General features: G+C 39.8%; 4 protein-coding genes across 7 annotated transcripts in view; 3 read left to right on the top strand and 1 right to left on the bottom strand.

Annotated features, from left to right (window-relative positions):
* Positions 1-1,792, top strand: part of LOC104789220 — a 3,504-nt gene extending 1,712 nt beyond the window's left edge. Inside the window, exons 2-5 of the mRNA XM_010514952.1 lie at positions 196-271; positions 411-466; positions 575-1,447; positions 1,538-1,792. Coding sequence (XP_010513254.1) covers positions 196-271; positions 411-466; positions 575-1,447; positions 1,538-1,792 — 1,260 coding nt within the window. The remainder of the gene's footprint in view (positions 1-195; positions 272-410; positions 467-574; positions 1,448-1,537) is intronic.
* LOC104786763 (tropinone reductase homolog At2g29360-like) overlaps positions 1-8,880 on the top strand; it is an 11,771-nt gene extending 2,891 nt beyond the window's left edge. The window contains exons 2-7 of one of the 4 annotated variants that reach the window (XM_019245892.1): positions 7,154-7,229; positions 7,386-7,521; positions 7,669-7,921; positions 8,010-8,226; positions 8,313-8,419; positions 8,502-8,880. In XM_019245892.1, coding sequence (XP_019101437.1) covers positions 7,400-7,521; positions 7,669-7,921; positions 8,010-8,226; positions 8,313-8,419; positions 8,502-8,780 — 978 coding nt within the window. In that variant the 5' untranslated portion in view covers positions 7,154-7,229; positions 7,386-7,399 and the 3' untranslated portion in view covers positions 8,781-8,880. Of the gene's footprint in view, positions 1-7,153; positions 7,230-7,385; positions 7,522-7,599; positions 7,922-8,009; positions 8,227-8,312; positions 8,420-8,501 lie in introns of all 4 variants that reach the window. The other 3 variants (XM_010512210.2, XM_010512208.2, XM_010512209.2) reach the window with 3 other exon arrangements.
* On the bottom strand, positions 16,032-17,648 carry LOC104789219. The gene is made up of 2 exons (XM_010514951.1): positions 17,535-17,648; positions 16,032-17,441 (listed from the first exon to the last, which is right to left on the bottom strand). The coding sequence occupies exons 1-2, from the start codon at positions 17,646-17,648 to the stop codon at positions 16,032-16,034; spliced, it is 1,524 nt and encodes a 507-aa protein (XP_010513253.1).
* LOC104786764 (tropinone reductase homolog At2g29370) lies at positions 21,199-22,828 on the top strand. The gene is made up of 5 exons (XM_010512214.2): positions 21,199-21,331; positions 21,533-21,740; positions 21,861-22,077; positions 22,202-22,308; positions 22,412-22,828. The coding sequence occupies exons 1-5, from the start codon at positions 21,240-21,242 to the stop codon at positions 22,592-22,594; spliced, it is 807 nt and encodes a 268-aa protein (XP_010510516.1). The 5' UTR covers positions 21,199-21,239; the 3' UTR covers positions 22,595-22,828.

The following is a 22,828-nucleotide window of genomic DNA, read 5'->3' as shown; positions in this document are numbered from 1 at the left end:
GCAATTCGGGGAAGTAGTAGTGAAGATAGGAAGGGTGAAGTGAGGAAGAAGAATTGTGGGGAACCAAACACATGTGAAGACACAGGGACGGGTTATTTTGATTTAGCGGTAGGGCAAAAATTCTATTCGAAAAAAGCATTGGAGCGTACATTGAAGATCTTAACAGTGTTACAAAAGTTTGATTTCATCGTGAAGGAGTCAAGGCCTAATTTGTATGTTGTGCAATGTTGGGTTTCCGGTTGTAAATGGAGGATGCGAGCTTCTACCATTGGTATGTGTCCCCCATTCCATGTACGAATTTATAAGAATCGGCATACATGTTCGGTAACTGAACGTTCTGCAAGTGAAAGAAAAGCAACTCCAAAAGTACTGGGAGAACTTTACAAGGATTTCGTGGGGGGGTGTTGCAGCTAGTGTAGTGCCAGTTCATGTGGCAGAGGCGTTAAATCTTCGTTATGGACTTAAGGTAATTAATTTTGGAGGTCGTCACTTATGGTAATTTATTTAGTAGGTTGTCACATATGGAGGCAAAACATAAATGGTCCTGACATCGGTGTCTTGAATCTCTATATAGGTTGACTATTGGAAAGGGCATCGTACACTTAAGCGCGCCAGAGAATTAGTGAGGGGAAGCTATGAAAATGGATATGCAGAATTACCAGCTTATTTATATAGGATTAGGAGATCAAATCCGGGGACAATGACTAGGTTAAAAGTGGATGAAAATGATAGGTTCAAATCTGTTTTCATTGCCTTTGGTGCAAGCATAGATGGGTTTAAGTTTATGCGTAAAGTCATAGTTGTTGATGGAACATTTTTGAAGGGGAAATATTTGGGAACGTTATTATTAGCGAAAACCCAAGATGGCAACTATAACATTTTTCCATTAGCTTTTGCCATTGTAGATACTGAGAACGATGAGTCTTGGGACTGGTTTTTTACACAACTATCTTGTGTAATTCCTGATGATGAGGGAATTGTCATTATATCGGATAGTCATAAATCAATTGGGAAAGCGGTAGACATAAATTATCCACTAGCAAACCGAGGGATTTGCACCTACCATCTCCACAAAAATATAATGCTTAGATTCAGAGGTAGTGAAACGTTTGGGTTGGTGAAAAAGGCAGCAACTGCGTATAGGCTATCCGATTTCAATGTTTTATTAGGACAGATAGAAGAAATGAATCCAGAACTATATGCCTATTTGCAGCGTGCTGATGTGAGTAAGTGGTCCCGAGTTCACTTCCCTGGTGATAGATATAACATTACAACGACGAACATTGCAGAATCCCTGAATAAAGTCTTAAGACCAGCAAGATCGTTTCCTATTGCTCAACTGCTAGACGAGATACGGTCGATGTTGACAAGATGGTTTGCAAGACGCCGAGTAGAAGCTGCCCAAATGAGTACAGTTCTTACTAATGGAGTTGAGAAGCTATTACAGGTTTGGGTTTTATAAATCAGAATATACAATGCCACAATAACTCGAGTCCGTTATAGTAACTAATGCAAATGTTTCTCTTACTGGTTCAAGGAACGGGTTAGACGGGCAAGTTTTTTACAAGTTCAAGAGATAGATTCTTATCACTACGAAGTTAGAAGTGGGACGTCCGTAAATGTTGTCAATCTTTCACAAAGGAGATGTTCTTGTAGAGTGTTCGATGTCGACAATATACCTTGCATACACGCGATCGCAGCGGCAGAAAAAGCAAATGTTTCAAGGATTTCCAAGTGTGATCCTTACTTCCGCGTTGATTACCTACGGCCTGGAATTATGCGAAGTCTTTAACCCTTCAAAAGTTATACCAATGGCTAGACACTCAATAAATTTAATAGCATAAACACCACAATCCCCTGTCTGAAAGTTTTGAGGTGTCGTTTTTATCCTGTAGAATGAAAAGGCTGCAGCACCTAATTGTTTTTTTGCATCTGGCGGGGCTAGTGCTTGAATCAACGCTGGAATCATACGTGTGTACTGCTTGCAAGATTCAGCAACTTCCTCGTCTTTATACATACTACAAATACTATCATAGACCTTTACCCGACGCTTAATTAAATGAACCTCAACTGCCACCCAATGTCATTGTTCATGTTGTGTGCCAAGTATATAATATCAACATCCTCCACCCATCGCTTGTTGGGTGTATAACTTGGAAATTGGCCATTGTAGACCTTTATAAACCAGTCAGGCCATAACCATTTCTTCTCTGTATCAAACCGCTTGTAATCTTGCGCCCATTGGTTAACAAACCAAGGATCAAGGAAAGTTATCCTATCTGATAAGAATGGCGAAATAGGTTGCATCGACCGTTTTCTCAGCATCTGCATAATTGGGCACAAATGCTGGGAAAAGTACATTATATTATAGAGATTAGTACACTAGAAAACATAAATACGCTGTAATCACTTTATAATCAATTGGGGATCACTTACAGCATCCTTCAACCAGCCGTACTGCTTATCTTTTGGAGGCCACATCTCCTTTGGCGTCATTATAGGCAGGTAGAAGTTGGCTGATGAGTTTGATGAATCAAATATGTCTTCCCTGCATTTGTAGTTCGATCGTTAGCCACTCTACTGAAATGTTAAGTAGAAGTTCACAAAAATGTGAAGTAATAATGGATACTTACAAATCTTTGTCAATGAACTCCATTAAGTTCTGAACCTTCAATGCGCTTACCTTCTCAAAGGGATCATAGTGGGCTGGTGACAAAACTTTACCTTTTAGAATACGCTTTACAGCAGAGCTGCCAACATACGGGTGTAGTTGTGTTGAGGCCAGTTTCCTCTGCCGACATTTCTCAGGAGGACAAAGTGGTGGATTTGATACACCCTGCTTAGACAGTACATAAAATTGGTTTATCGCTGGTCCAATATTCTTCCTAGCTTGCACCTCAATAGGATCAGAAAACTGAGAGTCCATTGATGGCATCTGGACCTTCTTCCTTGTGTTTGTAGTGTATTTTTCCTTTTCATGCCCTGAACCAGTAAAATCAACTTTCTTCTTCTCTGAAACAGATGCCACTTTTTTAATCATTGGCCTACCAACAGGAGAATCTCCGTCAGTGTCTACATGTTTCGTCAACAACTCTGCAGGATCTTTCAAACTAGTCATTAACTTTTTCTGATCGAGCTCCTCCTCTTGTTGCCTTAGCGCTACCTCCCGCCGTATGTTCGTCAACGATAGTCTTGATTTCCTTTTCATTGGATTCCTCACGCAACTTGTAATCGGATATTCATCCTGAGAGGTTTGCTTCATCTGCACAAGCCCTGACTAAAAACAAACAATTTTCAACACATTTATGACATGAATGTGTGTTATCGCCAAGGGATTTAAAAACTATGACTAAAATTTGTAGCACCATAAATTGTAAACTTTATTGTTATAATATTCAGTCTTAACAATCTGCTTTCACACATAAAAACAGAAACTACACAATATTAAGGAACCCCTATTGCGAAGAAAATGAATCAAGCTTCCAAATTGTCATACTTCTCCACCAACTAAGCATACGTCTGCATAGAAAACAAAACCCTATGAAACCAAACTGAGACCTTTGACAAAAAAAATAAAACAAACACAAAATAAAATAGAGACAAAAACAAAATATTTGAAAACAACGCTAAACCACTATTTTTTGTAAACCGTTTGACATCATACCTCATCTTTGCCACCAGATAGATTACCAGTATCTGTTGTAGACTCAGTATCTACATCATCCTTATTCTCACCAGTATCTCTAGTCCTTCTAGCCAATTCCTCCCCTTGAAAACCATCGTTCACTTCATTACCAACCTCCCAATCATTCACTACCTTTCTCTCATTATTCCCATAATTGCTATTAAAGACATCCTTCCCATCATTGCCAATCTTACTCTCCTTCAGCTGGACAACTTCCCTCTCAAAGTCTACGACTTTCTTTTCTAAATTGGTTTGTTGCTCAGCAATGGTATCCACTTTTGCTGTCAACCTACACAGCAGTTTTATTACATCTGAAATTGATCCCTTCCCACTTCTTGAAGTTTCACTTTCTCCATCCCTATCCTCAGCCAGATTATCCATCGGTGATAATGCCGCACCTTTTGATTTCCGCTCAAACTGCCTATTACCGCCCTTACTCACTTTTCAAACTTTCTGTTGCGGTGGGTCCACAAAATCATCTGAAGAAGACGCAAGTTGCTTTCTCTTCTCCATCCTCTTCTTCTCAACAACCACCGTTTCATTATCCTCATGCCAGTGTTTTTCATCAACATAACCCTCAATTATATCATGCAGCAGGTTGTCAAGCAACTTGTTTCCACCTACTCCTTCCCCAAACACCGCATTCTCCCCTGCCCAAATTGGATATATTTCCTCTTTCCGTCTTATAGATAAATGATGTACTTGCACCTGCAAAGCCAGTGAAAACGACTATTAAATCACAAAAAACATTAACTACCACCAAATTATAAAAAACTTTCACATTCCTACACACACCTTTTTATGTAACTGTTTCTCTCTAGCTAGAAACTCAGCAACTGAAATCCTTGGTCGGCCACCACCCCAGCTAAGAAGGGGGACTTCCCCTTCATCATCACCACTTTCTCTTTTATTACCATGTTTTTTCCCAAGGTTAACCAAACAATCCAAAGCCCAAATCATTAACACATGCACACATCCATGGATTGCATAACCATTGTTCTCAAAAGAAACAATTTTGATAGACTGAATTAGCTCCCTAAACCCAACCCGCCCCCACAGAAATCGTTCAAATGCATTTCCATCTACAACTCTTTTTGCATATTCCAAAGGAATCCTACTTGACCTCGTGATTCCCAAAATACCAACATGCAACACAAACAACAATCCAGTCATCTTTCTCTTCTCTGGATCCCAAGTCCTGCAAACCTTCAGCGCTTCATCCAACTCATACCAGTTTGGTCCCACCCCCCCCCATCGACCTTTAGCTCTTCCCAAAATGCTCTGTGATCAACCACTACCTTATCCTCCTCATCTATTGTTTCACAATTGAGGCATGTAATGTCTTCATATTCATATAGGGAAAACCTAATTGGACTCCCTTCTATCAATGCCCACATCTCATATCTCCGGTCTATAGCCAACTGTCGTGTTAATATGTGATGCACAAGCTTCGCCCACCAAACATAATCACTATCTGCTAGCTTCAAGATGACTCCTACTTGAGAATTATCACGAATGTCATTGTACACCTTCTTCCCAATGCACTCCTTCATAAAAACAAAACTGCTCAATATGCAGTTATGATGCATGCTCCTTCTCTGTAATGGAGATTTTCCTTCCTTATAAAGTCTTGGTGGGTACCTCTTCTCCTCATTACTTGATCCCATTCCTGGAAAAGTCAAACTTTCATTCAGCTAGGGCACACATATAAAACACTATTTTCTATATACTCCTCCTTTATTTACTAACCACAACTCTACCATTACATACATTATAAACTCAACAAGTCTACCAAACAATCATATCTCCGCCATTTTTAAACTTTTTATTAAATTTCATCTACCCACATCTTCTACTTGGCTCACAAAATCAAACGCGAGGATTACTTCTTCTCCGTATCACAACTCATTATAACAGATTATGCCACATTACGGTTTCATCATTTGGGGATAGAGGACTTCCCTACTTTTAAACTTACTTACCTTTCAACCCAACAATATCTTCTTCACACAACTTATAAACAATATCAAGCTGACAGATCTATGACCATACCTTATCGAAATCGTTGTAACTTCTCCCGACCACAGAATCGCAGCCGTAAATTTATATCGGCCCAGATCTGAATCCCTCGCGTAATCCGCCTTCCAAACCCAGGTTAATTCTACAAGTTACCGCTGTTGCTTGCCAATTTTCGCCTCCTCCCCGTTCTCCTACCCGTCGCCGCCCCTCGATTACAGTCCTACAAATAACAAAGTTCGTTACTTACTTCACAAACTCTCGATTTGCAAAACCAAATTCACACCTACTTACCCAACCAGTAGACAATCCCCTACAAACAAGAGATCGACACTCTCTATACACAAACAAGAGATCGACACTCACACTCTCTATACACAAACAAGAGATCGACTTTTTAGTTTCTTTCTTCGATTTTGTTCCTTTTATTTAACCATCTCATTTACTTAATTTTATATTCGTTAGGTTAAAAATTCTTAATGGCATGTTTAGTAATTTTAATTAATTCTAAATGCTCCAACGTCTTTTTACTTAAAATGTGTGCTATTATAGTAATCCAAAACTCTTAACTCCTGTTTTAGTCAATAAGTCACTTTTATGTCCTCTTTTAGTACTTATCCCTTTTTTCATTGGTTGAAACTTTAAAACAGCAGGGATAAGATTGGAATATTCATCAAACATCTGCATTGAAAATCTAAAACGACAACTAATATATAACAAATATTAAATCCTAGAACGACAACTAAATTAGAACGGAGGGAGTATTCTCTATGATAATGCATGAGCAACATATATTTTTAATTAGAAGAAAAAAAAGATTTTATTTTATCTTTCTTTTTTGTTATGATGGATATTTTGGTCTACCTTCTGTGTTCCTCTGTTATCATAAACGACATTTTTTCACATGTTTTTGTACATTCTTCACAAAAATATAGAACAACATTAGAGTAATTGCTTAAGGTATGATTTGATCCATTAATCAGATATATCAATATGAGAACAAGTGATATATTTCTTGCGTTACAAGCAACATAAATCCTTATTTTGCTTACATATTTATTATTCTTGGTGAATCTCAAGGCATGCTATATCAGAGGAACTTGCAGGCCTTGGGGCAACGATTCATACGTGTGCACGAGACCAATATCAGCTTAACCATTGCTTAAAAGAATGGGAGGGAAACGAAGGGCAAACTGATGCAAACAGTCCCCTCTCTGTTTGAAGGCATACCCAACATCCTCGTGTGTATTCTCTTCTCTGTTTCACCACGAAATTTGTTTTAAAAAAACTCATGAGATACTAATTACTGGAATTATATAGATAAACAATGTAGGGACATGTGTGACAATGCCAACCACAGAATCCACAGCAGAGCTGCAGAGGAGTTCTCATATCAAGCGAAGATATGTATAATAACTTAACGAAATGATTCAATCTGTCTCTCTTTCACAGTTTCACCTGTTGAACTGACTACTGAGATTCAAGGAACCTGTATGTTCTGAAACAGTGAAACAAGACTAGATCCCAGGTAGTTGGGCCTAACCCTCAACCAAAGGCCCATTATATTGATTAAACCTAACAAAAAAACATGGACATCGTTCCATACTTTCATGTGTCTGGCCTAGAATAGTAGTATTTATCAACGGTCATTATCATTCATTCATTATGAATTTTTCTTAACCAGACATTCAGATCTCCATGGAAAGATCTTTTGTTCATAATCAGAAAATGGCTAAAACAGGGGAAAGCTTGAGAGAGAATCCTAGATGGAGTCTTGGAGGCATGACCGCTCTTGTAACAGGTGGCTCCAAAGGCATCGGGTTAGTCCCAATTCTCCTACTTTACCTACTTTATTACTAGTCCAATCAAATTAATCTAAGATCTCATTTCAATTTTAGATTTATATGGATCTTTAGATTGTATTTCGATGCTTAATCTGGACATCCCTGGATCGGATAAGAGAATAGGTTGATGATGTATAAACCAAAAATGTATATCTGTGCTATAAATAGAGAAGCTGTGGTAGAGGAACTAGCTATGCTGGGAGCAAGAATCCACACATGTGCCAGAGACGAAACTCAGCTTCAAGAAAGCTTACGTAAATGGCAAGCAAAAGGGTTTCAGGTTACCACATCTGTCTGCGACGTTTCTTCTCGTGAGCAACGAGAGAAACTCATGGAAACTGTTTCTTCTGTTTTCCAGGGAAAGCTCAACATCCTCGTGAGTATATAAGCTTTGATCCATCTAGGAGGTGATTTTAGTTGTAGTTTCTTATGTTTTTGCTTTTGATTCATCATCCATTTATAAGGTAAACAATGTGGGAGCGTGTATAGTCAAGCCGACGTTAAAGTACACAGAGGAAGATTTCTCAGTTACAATGGCTACGAATCTCGAGTCAGCTTTTCATCTCTCACAACTCGCGCACCCTTTGTTGAAAGCCTCTGGTTCAGGGAGCATCGTACTCATATCCTCAGTATCTGGAGTTGTGCATGTGAATGGTGCATCCATCTACGGAGTTAGTAAAGGTATATATCTACATATATATGTATATTCAAACAATTAGTAATGCATAGCGTTCTCTGAGACTCATGCAAATTTAAGTGTGTTTTAGGAGCTATGAATCAGCTAGGAAGAAACTTAGCATGCGAGTGGGCAAGTGACAGCATAAGGGTTAACTCTGTGTGTCCATGGTTCATAGCAACTCCTTTAGTTAATGATGTAAGGCAATAGATAAGAGAGTTAAAAGTTATATATATTGTTACTTCTCAATTGTAGTTTTAAGTGAAAAAAATCTCTTCAGGTTCTCAGTAATGATGAGTTCAGAAATGAAGTGGAGAGTAGGGCACCAATGGGACGTGTTGGGGAAGCAAATGAAGTCTCATCGCTTGTGGCATTTCTATGTCTTCCTGCAGCTTCTTATATAACAGGTCAAACCATTTCTGTTGATGGAGGTTTCACTATTAATGGCTTCTCTTACAAGCCTCAAATCTTAAGGCGGCGTCTATTGTTTCCGTTTACGTTTATTATCAAATTGTTCTTTTTTTTTTTTGACAGGTTTATTATCAAATGTTTTATATAACATTTTCAGTGTATTGTGATCACAATTTTTGTGTCTTAATTCTTGACTAAAATGTTTGTAAAATTATCATAAATAAACTCACAATTTAAAGTTTGTACCATGTTTTTGAATTTGTTCTAAAATATGTGCATGCTTGTGTTTTATGCGATTATAGTGGTTCAATTGCAATATTAGTTGTCACAAATGTTTTGATATTGATAATATATATTCTCCATTTCTCTTTTATATAAATACTTTCTCTACTAAATGCAAAAGAGATTTTTCTAGTTGTGGTTTACTAAGGATCGGAGACAGGTTAGGACCATCTGTATGTGTTGATGGAGCTCTCTCCGTTCATGCGGTCATGACTTCTTCCGTCAAGGCAAATCTATATCAGACAAGAATTTTGGTCTTGCTTACATAAAATTTTCGTGTATTACTCAATGATCAGTTAGTTGTTGATCTTCCCGGTAACCATAAGCTCCATGGGTATTTGGTTCCTTTAGGTTTGAGCATGGAGATTTAACTGTAAGTGAAACCTAAGGGATAAACGAATCATGTACATATTTTAAAAATCTGGCCGAGTAGAATCAGTAAGAAGATTCGATTTCGGAAAGCTATACTATCTGTTAGTTAATCTTAATCAGTTAGAGAAATATACGGGAAAACTCATATCTATTTAGGCCGCCTTGAATTCGATGTGGTTTTTCAAATAGTTGTTAACCATTCAAGATTTTATGAAAAGTGGTTTTCCTTAAAAATAGGAATCAATTAGGAGAAAACCACTTTCTCTGATGGTCTTTGTAAAGGTTGCCACTTCTTGCATAGTTTGTGGAAATACCATTTTTTTGGTACTGAGGATTACCGTCGTGCCCCCGTCTGCTGAGATTCGATTTATAATGCTACATAAATAAATAATTCGTCAATAAATTAGTTATCCGACCTGTCCGTGCCCGTGAACGTGAAAAGAAAGGGCAATTGTAGTCGCCATCCCTTCGTCGTCTTTAAAATAAATTCCACTGGTGCTAGTGTCGGCCTTGCTCTGCAGTTACGTTTTTCTTTTCTACTTTTACTTCCGAATACTGCCAATCGGAAGCCATATACCATCACCGGATTTGATAGAAGTCTCTGGATTTGTAAGTGAAGAAGCGGATTGACCCAGCTCACTGATTAAATTATATATCACTGCTATCTATATATTAACGGGTATGCTGTTTTGATTTGGTGGTTACCTTTCAGCCAAATCGTCTTTCGCGAGGATGGCAGACCATGGATCTCCTGCTCCAGGTTTGTATATCTTAACACCATTCCGATTGGGTTGTCAGTGACAGAACTTTATTTGGCGGTACTTCCTAGGGTTTAGCTTCCAATAATGGTTTCAACAACTCATAAATCTAGTATGTGTAAGCCGGCATTACGTTTGGGTTCACAATGTCCCTTGTTTAGTCGGCCATGCTCTGTAGGGTTTAGATCCCGCTAATATATTTTCAGAACTTATACGTCTAGGGTGTCTCTGTCGTCAGGACGTCTGGGTTGACAATTCCCTTTGTTTACTTGGCCATGCTCTGTAGGGTTTAGTTCCCGCTACTAGATTTTCAGAACTTATACGTCTAGGGTGTCCTTGTCGTCAGGACGTTTGGGTTGACAATTCTTTTTGTTTACTTGGCCAAGCTCTGTAGGGTTTAGTTCCCGCTACTAGATTTTCAGAACTTATACGTCTAGGGTGTCTCTATCGTCAGGACGTTTGGGTTGACAATTCCCCTTGCTTGCTTGGCCATGCGGTGTGGTGTTTAGTGTACAATAAAATCAATTACACTTGTAACAGTGACATTGCTGAAAAAACTGATCCAACTGAAACTTCCTATTCCCGTCAATGTCATAGGCGCGCTGCCAGACAGGATTTTCGCTCTTAATTGCTACCCAGAGCACGCAGTCCGAATAAACTCATACTCCAAACCGAAGTACTTGATAGACATTACCAAAATTCTTCACGGGATGCCAGAGTTGGCGAAGTTATTGGCATCACCGCTAGGGAGCCTATTTTCTATGCATGTTCGGCAATGTTCATTGTCCGGCCAGTTGGTCCACCAAATGCTTTGTAGGCAATTATATACCGAAAACAGTGATGAACTGTGGTTCGTATTTGGGGGGCATCCTTTACGGTTCTCCCTTCAAGAGTTCGAAGATGTAACTGGCCTACAGTATCAAACTTTACCTCCGGAGAATAAACCCCTCGCTGCAACCACTCATTCTGAAGGAGGCTCTCCTTACTGGTATACGTTACTGCCCGGCCCACTTGGTAGTCTGTCAATTAAAGAAATAGTCGCCCACCTGAAGCCTGAATCAAATATGCCAACGTGGCGTAAATTTAGACTGTGTCTCATTGTCATTGTAGACGGCATACTTTTGTGTCGGAAACAACCAGTCAAACCATCTGCTCAAGTTGTTGAGATGGTGAAAGATGTTGATTTCTTTCTAAACTACCCTTGGGGTCGCCACTCACTTACAAGGCTGCTACGGATGGTGAAAGTTGGAACCGATTTACCAACCACTTCTGCGTTGCTTTCAAAGCTTAAACAATCATCGATGGCTGTCCACGGATTCCCTCTGACAATCCAGCTGTTTGCATTCAAATAGCCCTTGTTGCTAAAGTACCTCCCTCATCGGCGAGATCTGTCCACCTTCGTTGACACACCTATTGTGGTCCTTCCAAAATGCAAGTCCTACCATACTACAAACATTTTCGATGTGGAAAATGATCCCGACGTACGCTGTTCCTTATCTCTGTAGCTCGTATATGTCAGTGTTTTTTAGGACGATTACTAACTCTCTTGTTTTCTTCATATTTCAGTTGGTTGTGTTGTCTCCCAAACCTCGGCAGACTTGTTTTTTAACCTCTTCCTACAGCGACCCCAAAGTGAAACATTTAGAGAATCTTCTCGCAGCGGGCTTTCCCTTTGTGAGCAACACTTGGTCTGGAGGTGATTCTGCCCTCCCTCCCATCCTCTATGCACAGAAACGTAAGCAACTCGATCAATGTCGTGCGAATGCCCGATCAGAAACAAAGAGGAGAATGACAAAGAAAATAGAAAAAGGACGAACCCTCAGACATGGTGAGGGCGTTGATTCTGACCTTGAGGACAAGCTTATGACCTTCAAGGCGTCTCTTATGTGTGAAGTTCTTGAACTTCTCCAGCAGCGTCAGTCCACATCAGCTTTTATCGGTTTACACCACTCAGCTGCAATCCCTGATCGCCCTGTGCCCAATCAGAATTATACGCCGCTTCACTCTTCCTCAAAAGAGTATTTAAATATATCAACTCCCAATACTGCTAATACCACGTCTAAGGTTTGTATCTCTCTTTCACCTGCTTCTACGACTATGTCCTCCATACATCCATTACTGTGTTATGTTTTCCAGAGTTTCAAACTAATAACAATGGTACATCTGCGCAGCCAGTACTACATCCACTATCAGCTTCTGCACTCAAGAATACCAGTCCTCTTACTCTCACTTCCATGCCCGTAAGTTTTCTTACCCTATGTCCTATACCCTTCTTGCACCTCCAACAATTATATTCACCACTTGTACGTCAGAGTTAGTTGTCTGTTTTTGTCTACAGAAACACCCTTCTCGTATATCATTGCTACAAGAAGCCGCCATGTACTCTCTCCATCCATCCTCTGCTTCTTTACAAGATGAGGAGTCCGGTGTTTTCGTCAACACCGAAAGTCCTCCAAGTCCATCTTCTATACATGTCGACCCGAAGTCGCCAACAAAGTTAGATGTAAATACAAAGGTTTGTTGTTACAGTAGACCAATGTCCACTGCTTCTGATTGTTTCTCATATACTAACAAACTGTCATTGCTTTTGTCTACCTGCAGGGTAAGCATTTGGCGAGTCCTGCAGTTGAGCGTGAAGGTACGGAAAAAATCATCTCCCAGTTACACGGTTCTGACAAGCATAAAATCGACCCACAAGGTTACACCTCTCGCCCGTCAATGCAACTGCCTTGCCAAAACTGTCCAACAAACCCTTTCTCCCCCCGAACTCCTCTATTAGAGCCCACTGCCAGCATTAGAAATGCAACAACCAGGAATGCAAACCCAATAGTCCATGCCCAATACATGCGCAGGAAGACTAGGACACTGCCTAGCAAACATATTCAAGTTCCGCCCAGTTCTGAATGATGAATTCTTTGTTTCACCAACAATTTATATTCTTTACATTTTTTCTCTGTGGGCTACTTATCTGTACCTTATTATGCAGAAAATTTATTATTTCAACGTTACTAAAGCGAAAAAATAATGTTCTCATAACATACAAAGTTACAGTTTTCAAAGTTGATCAAATGCTATTACTGTCGCCTATAAGCGCTTCATTTACTCTGCATAACTTTCTATAACATCTACCATAACTGTTACACGGCATCTTTATAGTCAAAACCACTCTCTCCCCTACCGCTACTACTAGCCACCGCAACTACCCCGCGTATAGCAATGAATGGTACCACAACAACTATAAAATATCTTCTGTTCTCTATTTTCATATGTAGTATTCCCAACTCAATATCAGTAAGACCTGCCATGGAAAACCTTGATTTCAATACTGCGCTTGATATAGCTTCGCGTGTTGGCCAACACGAGTTTACTGATCTTCGTGGTATGCTTGTTGCTTCTAAGTTTTACAACAAAGTCGCGTCTCACCCTCTCGTGCTTCACAAGGTCTCCTTGTCAACCTTTATTTCCAACGCTTCACTTATTAACGTTTCATCTCCGTTCCGATCTTTTTTTTGTAATTGTTTACGAGCTCAAAATCCAACCGCGGTTTACCTTGAAAGCATTCGACTTGCTGCACAAATGGGCCGTGCAGAAGATAGTCTTCAGATGCTAAGTACTATTGGGAATTGCTCACATCAAGCTTTATTCAGCAAAGGCCTCCTCCAGCTTTGCCTCGGGTTCTATTCAGAATCTATATCCACTATACACTCCCTCGTTGCCTCAACTTCTGATTTCTTAGAGGTTGATCATATTGCAAGCACCGTATTCCGCCATATACTACAAATAGGCCCTATGAAGATACGTTCGCAGGCTACCACTTGGAACTACGTAGACATCCCTATATGCATTACCAGTGGTTGTCGTATGGACCGCCGTTGTATTAACTGTTTTTTCTACTGGTACTGTGTCATGTGGTTGCTTCTTTGTTAGTTACACTCTTACATTCACAAGTTATGGTACCAATTTTTAAATCTTCTTAAACCAAAATTGTGTACTCTATTTCTTAAAGGGTAATAAATATGTAGCCAGTTAACCAAGTTATCATCCGCTGTAAAGGTTTTTCATTTATTACAGCCTTGCTTCAATGCAAATCCGCTCTACTTACCTCCTCCATACCTAAATTAACTGGACTCCATTTACTACAATTAGCAGTGAGCTACACTATTTCACCTGCATCAGTTATTACATACGAAGTGACTGTTAACTCTCACCTTACCACTTCAATAGCGCTTATATAAAGCCCAAGCCAGACCTTATAATAAAAACATAACAACCAAACAAACACTAAACTAAACCTGCTCGCCTATGGAAACCATTCCAGATCCTATCCTCGTCGACATTGTCCGTCGCCTTTCTCACCATGGGTTTAGGGAACTAGGTCCTTTGATTTCTGCTTCTCCAGCTCTCGCTGCACTTGCCTTGGACGACAGTATCCTTACTGAAGTCGACATCGATGAGTTTATCTTCGTTAGCCAACTTGCGAATGAAGGATCTGTCTACCGGCCGTTTTTCCTGCGTTGTCTTCAGGCTCTGAACCCAACAGCCCAATACGTTGAAGGCTTACGTTTGGCTGCATAGAACGGTCCTTGCCAACGAGCTATTGACCTCCTAGGTGAAGCTGCTGGACGCATCATCTACTCTCGGTTTGCTGTTGGGTTGGTGCTTGTTTGTTCTGGTAACTTCGACGATGGCATGCGTGTCATGGACTCTTTCTTCGCTAAGGTCGCTACAATCGAGGAAGCTGTAGGTATAGGTGAATTGGTTCTCAACCAAGTAAGTGACATGGGGTTCCCAAGGCGTGACCCGTATGACCACACTTTCCGCTTTGGAGGTGGTCTACCAAATTGTTTCCTTAATGGGTACTCTGTTATGCATCTTTGCCACAAATGCTTTGTCTATATGTATGCAACATGTTTCCGAGATATATGTTAAGAATCAATATATGATTTACCGTGTCCACCCTGCAAAGTCTTACTAATTCATAGTTAGTTTCTGTTACAGCACCTGCGAAACTATGGTCAAATGCTTTGTCTTTATTTGTTGCCACCATGCAACCTACCGTCTATATCCCGCATTAACCCATCAAGTAGGACACAATACGCAAATCGAATAAGATACAATATAAAAGCAGCTTTTCATACATTAAAGACGTCCAAAGTTTACACCATTATCATATTCCTCATTCATCCACTGTGCTTATTTAAAATATGATAGTCAATGACACATTCGGGGACAGAGCCCCCTTTCTTAATCTGCACACGCAACAACATGCTTATCAGCCTTGAACTTCTCCTCAGCTATCCATTTTCCGTTAAAGTCCTTTCTTCAAAAAAACACCTATTTGGCGTCCATTACCCCATGTTCCACAAAAAACCTGCGTCAACACTTCCAAACCTGCATTCCGTTTTCAGAGTCAGTCCAGGCAATGTTACTTGATATACCACAAAATACTTAGACTGCTAGTAATGTATCAGGTACCTATATGAAGTCGATGACACTACTGCCGATACGGGTTCACCCTCCCAAAAAACAGGAACCAAACATGCCACTTCCTGCAATAAAGCTATAATTAACCATAATGTGTAACGTGAAGCTTTTGTCAATTCTACCTGCTAATGGTACAAATGCACACACCTGAAGTTGCGATGTCAACGTTAGGTGTGTCTTAACCGCAAACCTACATACCCGTTTAAAAAAAAAAAAAGCTGCTTTCCCCCAAAAAACAATCTCCACCCATTGCCACATCTGCAAGCGTAATACGTAGAACGATCAAATTATAAATGGCTATCAATCATATTTAATGATAGTAGTATTTGCCAGAAACTTACTTTACGCAGGCATATTAGAGCAAGTAGCTCTGTTATGACCTGATTCAAAGCATATTGTACACTTATTAGGCCCTCCTTTACGCCTCTTAGCCCCATGCACAATACGAAACGCTATGATGAATACAATACACATAAACAATTCAGTAGATAAAACCAGAAATTCTATTGTACCACAAACTCTCCAGTAGACGGGATCCTTCGCTTCCTACGACGGCCAGGGCCATTCTTGTTTGTCGGTGGAATGAATTCTGTTTCCTCAACATCAGCTGGCCCTTCTTCATCGCATTGATTAGGTACAGGATAAATGAATTCTTCATATGCATTGGCGAAGAGTTTAACATTGTATACTGCTCCAACCAATGTCTGAACGTCAATCTTCTTCATTCTACCCGCAGCTAGTGCGTGGCAACACGGTATCTGGAGCTTCTCGAACTGAAGACATGTACATGTCCTCTTCATAAAGTCAACATAGTACATTTTTTTGCCATTACTAACTTGAAAACTCCAGGCTGAAACCCCTTTCACAGCCAAACCGGCTGAAGCCTGCTGATGTCTCAGCATTAACTTGTTGACATTTGGTCTTATTGTCTGCCCCAACGCCATAAGCCTTCTAGCCTTCTCACGCCTTAAGCAAAACCACTCCATTAGTTTCGTTCTTATTGACTCAACCATAGAAACTATTGGTAGTTCCAGAATTTTCCCTAGTACCCCATTGAGGGATTCAGCAATATTACTGCTCATGATATTGTATCGTTTAGCTTCACAAAACGCTTGCGTCCAATGCTCACGTGGTATTGCATCCAAGTATGCAGCACATTTCTTGTTCCGTAATGCAATTTCATTGTAAGACTCGTCGAAATCGCCAACGTTAAATGCACGTGCAGCCTTACCAACAAGGTTTGATAGCCCTTCTCCATGAAACTTCGCTCTAACATTCCTCTCAATGTGGACAGCACACGCCCCATGGAAAGCCTGAGGATAAACTTTGCGAACACCAGCATAAATTGATCTATGTCGATCAGAAACGAGCACCAAATCTGAAGCATCTAGAACTATCAAACTCAGTTGCTTGAAAAACCAAGTCCATGCCAAATCGTTTTCCGCATCAACTACTGCAAATGCAACTGGGTAGACCTGAAAATTGGCATCTTGCATACTTGCAGCAATGAGAACCCCCTTGAACTTGTTCTTGATAATAGTTCCGTCAACCAAAAAAACCTTCCTCATGTGTTTGATTCCAGCTATGTATGCTCCAAGCGAGAAGAAAAGATACTTAAACTGCTTCGCATTAACGCCCCCACCAGTAAATTCAAGCTTGTATATAGTCCCAGGATTACCAGTTTTCAACAAATGCATGTAAACTGCAAGCAGCTTGTACCCACACTCATCACTACCCCGGGTTTTGATAATAGCAGCTTCCCTTGCATACCATGCCTTCATATAGGTTACTGACACCTTAAGCTCTTCCAGCACTATGGCTGGTATATCAACGGCGCGTGGTCCAGGCAATCCATTAGCATACTTTGCTTTAAGAACCTCAGCTATCACTTTTGCAGACGCCTGTTTCTCATACTAGGACCGAGCAGTAATTGAGCATGTGTGCGTCAGAGTTGCTGTTCTTATTTCAAAAATTTTAGAGTATTTTGAAACAGAATGACCAAAGACCCTCCACGCACACAGTGGATCAATACAAACACAAATTATTCTGTCTGGTTCAGATTTAAGAATCTTGAAAAGAAACAACCTCTTGATGGCATATATTGCTAGAGTGTTTTGCATTTCCGCCTTATCTTTAAAAACTCTACCAATAAATATTGCATCTTCTTCAGCAGCAACAGTTGCACACCCATTTGTGTTTGTAAGTTGGTAGACGTCATCAAAAACAGGTTAAGCATCACGTCGTTGCGTATAATCATCAAACGCAGGGTCAACATGGCCGCCATGTTGACCACCATCCACCAACACTTCACCCCTACCACCGTTATTCCAAACAGGAACTGATGCAAATCCACGGATACCATCGGTTGCTCCTTCTCTGCTTTCTACAGCCCTTCCTAGAGCAGGGCATGTATGATCTACCGATGACGCACCAGCTACAACACCATCCGCTGTCACCAGATGTGAATTACTTGTTTGAGGAATCAACTCTGACTCAGATGCCTCACTGGACTCATCATTTGACTCGTAGGACGAAACAATATCCCTCAGGTTTCCTCCCACACATCTTGTTACAGTATTAAAACCGTAACCATTATCAGTCAATCCATCTGACCCAATCCCTCTTTCAGGAAACCCATCGGCTCTTCTATTTTCACTAGAACATAGCTCTGCCTCGCTACGTTGTGCACAGTATGAGAGAACTGCTTGGCCGATGTCATCTGCTCCATTACTACCTACTATTTGAGCTTCAACAGTGGATGGGCCCTCCTCCAGAGTAGGATCAGTGACATTCAAGGGATACTCTTTATCAAACACCATACTCCAGTAGTTATCGTTGTAGATATCTTCCTCATCTGACCCTGAAGAAGCCAACGCATCTGTCCAACTTTTTTCATTCTCCTCACCAGCACTTGCATCCTCACTGGCCGTAGCTTTGTTTTTTCCCTCAAGCGACTTAGCCTGAGTACAACGTTCCTCAATTTCTGCAATCTCTCGCATGAAACCTTCATCCTCATCACTAACTAGATATTGGTTGACATCTACATCTTCTGACTGGCTCCCGTGCGAGTTAAGAGATAGTGAAGGCGTACCAGCATCTGCTAATCTTATAAACCCACTGTTATTAGTATCAGGCCACATGTCGAAATCATGTTCCATAAATTCACTCCTCCTGCTGCAGTTTAGTACCGTATTTCCTGCAACCGAGTACATTCTCAAAGCACCAGTTGAACAAGAAACATCATTGACATCAAATAGGCGTCTCCGGACACCACTATTCATAGGAGGATCATTACGCCGTCCCGCAGGAAATCCTTCCAACCCACTACGACCTATCGTAGCTCGTGTTAACTGCCCAATGTTATCATCAGTCGCAATGCCTTTACCTTTGTCAGTTGCTATTCCACATTGTCTTCGGATGGCCGTCCCTTCAGCAGCACTGCTTTCATGATCAAGAGACAATAACATATTTAAATGGACAGCTGTTCTCTTGACTTCTAAGAAGTTACGAACGCTGACACTGCTTGTTAACACCACTGGAGGTCGTGAATTCACTGAGAACACTGATAGTTGTGAAGGAAGCCAGTAGCTTAGTTTAGGCGTAAAGTTCATCCCATCAAGTTCAAACTCCTTACGCACCATCAAGATGAGGTCCTCGTAACTGCTATCCATGGTAATGGAAATGCTCCGTGCGTAGCATTCTTTAGCAATGTAGAAGTCCCAAGTTCCCGTATCAGAGCATTCCCAACACCCAGCAATGACAAAGACTGTAACTTCAGATCCCTGATACCAATGAACACGTAATAGACGACATTAGCAACTAGTTAAGTAACGGTTATCACCACCCCACATAAACCATTCATCGCAAGCTATAGTTTATTCCCTACCACATAAACTACAAACTTGTGGGTTAAGTAGTTCGTCTGAGATACGAAAATATAGTATAACAGAGGGAGAAGACAAGTTACCTGCGGATCCATTGATCTCTCACAAGTCCTGCTTCTAATACCGAAACAGAGTTCGGCTGTTGTCTGGAAAATGTGTTACAAGTTTTTTCCCCAATATCCACGATAAACAAGTGCCTCTACCATATCCTCTATTTTTCCACCACATTTTATAGATCCACAAAATACAGAAACCCTACGGACACAGAGTCACAAAAGTCAAGAAATCCACAGTACCAACAATCGTATCGCTGAACAGCCCCCTGCCCAGAGAAATACGATTCCCAAATCCTGCCCGGAAAACCTAATTTTTCTTTTGAAACCTTTTGACTATCCCGCGCATCAATGGAGGGCAAAATTGAGAACAAAGTGGTAAANCCAAAAACCATTCATCGCAAGCTAAAGTTTATTCTCTACCACATAAACTACAAACTTGTGGGTTAAGTAGTTCCTATGAGATACGAAAATATAGTATAACAGAGGGAGAAGGCAATTTACCTGCGGATCCATTGATCTCTCCCAAGTCCTGCTTCTTATACCGAAACAGAGTTCCGCTGTTGTCTGAAAAAAGTGTTACAATAATTTTCCCCAATATCCACGATAAACAAGTACCTCTACCATATCCGCTATTTTTACACCACATTTTATAGATCCACAAAATACAGAAACCCTACGGACACAGAGTAACAAAAGTCAAGAAATCCACAGTACCAACAATCGTATCGCTGAACAGTCCCCCTGCCCAGACAAATACGATTCCCAAATCCTGCCCGAAAAACCTAATTTTCCTTTTCAAACCATTTGACTATCCCGCCCATCAATTGAGGGCAAAATTGTAAACAAAATGGTAAATCCACAAGCTCGGTTAAGAAGTGGCAGATCCACAAAGTTTGGGCCGAAAATGACATTCTGGACAAGAAACCCTAAAAATAGGTATAACCATTCAAGATTTTATGAAAAGTGGTTTTCCAAATATCTAGTTTCTTAGATATTTTACTATTTTTTAATAAAATCCAAAATTTCATTTCAGTGGGATTTTAAAGCTATTTTTTAGTACCCTACGAAACTTTTTTTTTTTAGTTTTATTTTGCAAAACTCAAAAACCAAAAGATTGGGAGAGAACTCTAGATGGAGTCTGTCCATTGTTATGAGAATACAATTATGAGTAACTATCTATCGTTTTTTTTTTTTTTTTGCCAACAATAGCAATATTGTTAAGAAAGTACAATTAATAATTTTATTTTAATATTAACGTATTCTATGTGCTAAAATACCTTTGTCCCAAAATATAGAATCTTTAGACTTTTTTGTTTCTTCTATTCTATTAAATTTTATCAAGTTTATATGCCTTATTTAATTTTAATTTGATGTTTTATGTATTTTAATATTCTATAGTAATCTTTCTCATTGGTTAAATTATTTCTAATTATATACAACTTATGCTTTTAATGCCAAAAGACAGAAAATATATATATATATATATATATATATATATAATTAATGTAATTCTTAAATTTTGTGTTTTTAAGTAGAAAATCTTATATGATGGGAGTATGGGATAACAGATATTAGTGACAGCGACTGTTGAACCCCCAATAATTCGATCTTTGTCAGCTTTCCAAATTATCGTGAAGAATAGTATTTCCTCTACAAGCCTTGCATCGTACACGTGTGTGGTCTACAAAAAGACGAACGGTTATTGACAGATACAAATCTTCACCAAAAGATCTATATCTGTGTTTGCTGATTATGAGTCTCATAATCAGCAATGTCTAAAATAGGGGAAAGCTTGGGAGAGAACTCTAGATGGAGTCTTCAAGGCATGACCGCTCTTGTCACCGGTGGCTCTAAAGGCATCGGGTCAGTCCCAGTAACCTTTTTACCTAGCTTACCTAGTTTCTTACTAGTTCAGTACTATCGAATCTATGCTCTCACTCTAGTTATCTATTTATGTGGATCTTTTGATGTTATTCCCATGTTTATAGATTATAGTCAAGAAAACCCTAAAAAGAGCAAACCATAATGATGTATAAACTAAAATTCCATGTGTGCTATAAACAGAGAAGCTGTGGTGGAGGAACTAGCTATGTTGGGAGCAAGAGTCCACACATGTGCCAGAGACGAAACTCAGCTTCAAGATCGCTTACGTGAGTGGCAAGCAAAAGGGTTTCAGGTCACCACTTCTGTTTGTGACGTTTCTTCACGTGACCAGCGGGAGAAACTCATGGAAACTGTTTCCTCCCTCTTCCAAGGAAAACTCAATATTTTCGTAAGTATATATATATATATATATATATATATATATATAAGCTCTTCCTCAACTTTGATGAGGTTGATTCCACACTTTCCAAATCATGTTGTTGTGTTTGGTTTGTTTGGGTGTATATAGGTACCCAATGTTGGAACGGGTATAGCAAAGCCTACCACAGAGTGTACAGCAGAAGATTTTTCATTTATAATGGCTACAAATCTGGAGTCAACTTTCCATCTCTCACAGCTCGCTCACCCTTTGTTGAAAGCCTCTGGTTCAGGGAGCATTGTGCTCATGTCTTCCGTTGCTGGGGTTGTGAACTTGGAAGGTACATCCATCTATGGAGCAACCAAAGGTATACATATATGATATATGTTCATATGCATAGAATTTTTGGTTTAATGTTTATATGCATTGTTAAAAAAACTAATGATCATTTGCTTTTATTGATACTTACATAAATGTACCCATTTAATTAGGAGCAATGAATCAGCTGGCAAGAAATTTGGCATGCGAGTGGGCGAGTGATAATATAAGGACCAACTCTGTTTGTCCATGGTTCATCACAACTCCGGCATCTAAAGATGTAAAGACAAAGAACAAATATTAATCTCATTAATACTACCAAAAAAAAAGTGATATATATAACTAGTTTCTGATGGATCTTAGTTTGTATGAAAATGTTTCAGTTTCTCGGTGTTGAAGAGGTAAAAGAAAAGGTGAAGAGCGTGACGCCAATGAAGCGTATTGGAGAAGCAAATGAAGTCTCATCGCTTGTGGCATTTCTATGTCTTCCTGCAGCTTCATATATAACAGGTCAAACTATTTGCGTGGATGGAGGTTTCACTATTAACGGCTTCTCTATGCCTTAAATTAACATATGCATGCTTAAATGTATATGATTTGTGGTCTATTTAAGTGCCAAATTGATGGATACTAATTTAATCTACACAAGTCATATATGTAAGTTATGTTGATGGAGCTCACTCTGCGGTTCATCATTCATGCCTTGTAATCTCTAATTCTATCGGATAAGAATTTGGTCGTGTTCGTATACGATGTTTGTTTGTTTCCGTTCAAGCTGAGATATGGGAGGAATTACGTAA

This window comes from Camelina sativa, chromosome 5, assembly GCF_000633955.1.
Source record: "Camelina sativa cultivar DH55 chromosome 5, Cs, whole genome shotgun sequence".
Taxonomy (NCBI): Eukaryota; Viridiplantae; Streptophyta; class Magnoliopsida; order Brassicales; family Brassicaceae; genus Camelina; species Camelina sativa.
The sequence above is the reverse complement of the archived record's forward strand: the minus strand, read 5'-3'. Positions and strand labels throughout refer to the sequence as shown.

Bases quoted from the DNA above. Each gene is read 5' to 3' on its own strand.
- LOC104789219 (XM_010514951.1), bottom strand. From the start codon at position 17,648: ATGCAAAACACTCTAGCAATATATGCCATCAAGAGGTTGTTTCTTTTC. The intron at 17,442-17,534 runs GTCTTTGGTCAT...GCTCGGTCCTAG, and splicing joins ATCCACTGTGTGCGTGGAGG to TATGAGAAACAGGCGTCTGC.
- LOC104786764 (XM_010512214.2), top strand. From the start codon at position 21,240: ATGTCTAAAATAGGGGAAAGCTTGGGAGAGAACTCTAGATGGAGTCTT. The intron at 21,332-21,532 runs GTCAGTCCCAGT...TGCTATAAACAG, and splicing joins GGTGGCTCTAAAGGCATCGG to AGAAGCTGTGGTGGAGGAAC. The intron at 22,309-22,411 runs GTAAAGACAAAG...AAAATGTTTCAG, and splicing joins CAACTCCGGCATCTAAAGAT to TTTCTCGGTGTTGAAGAGGT.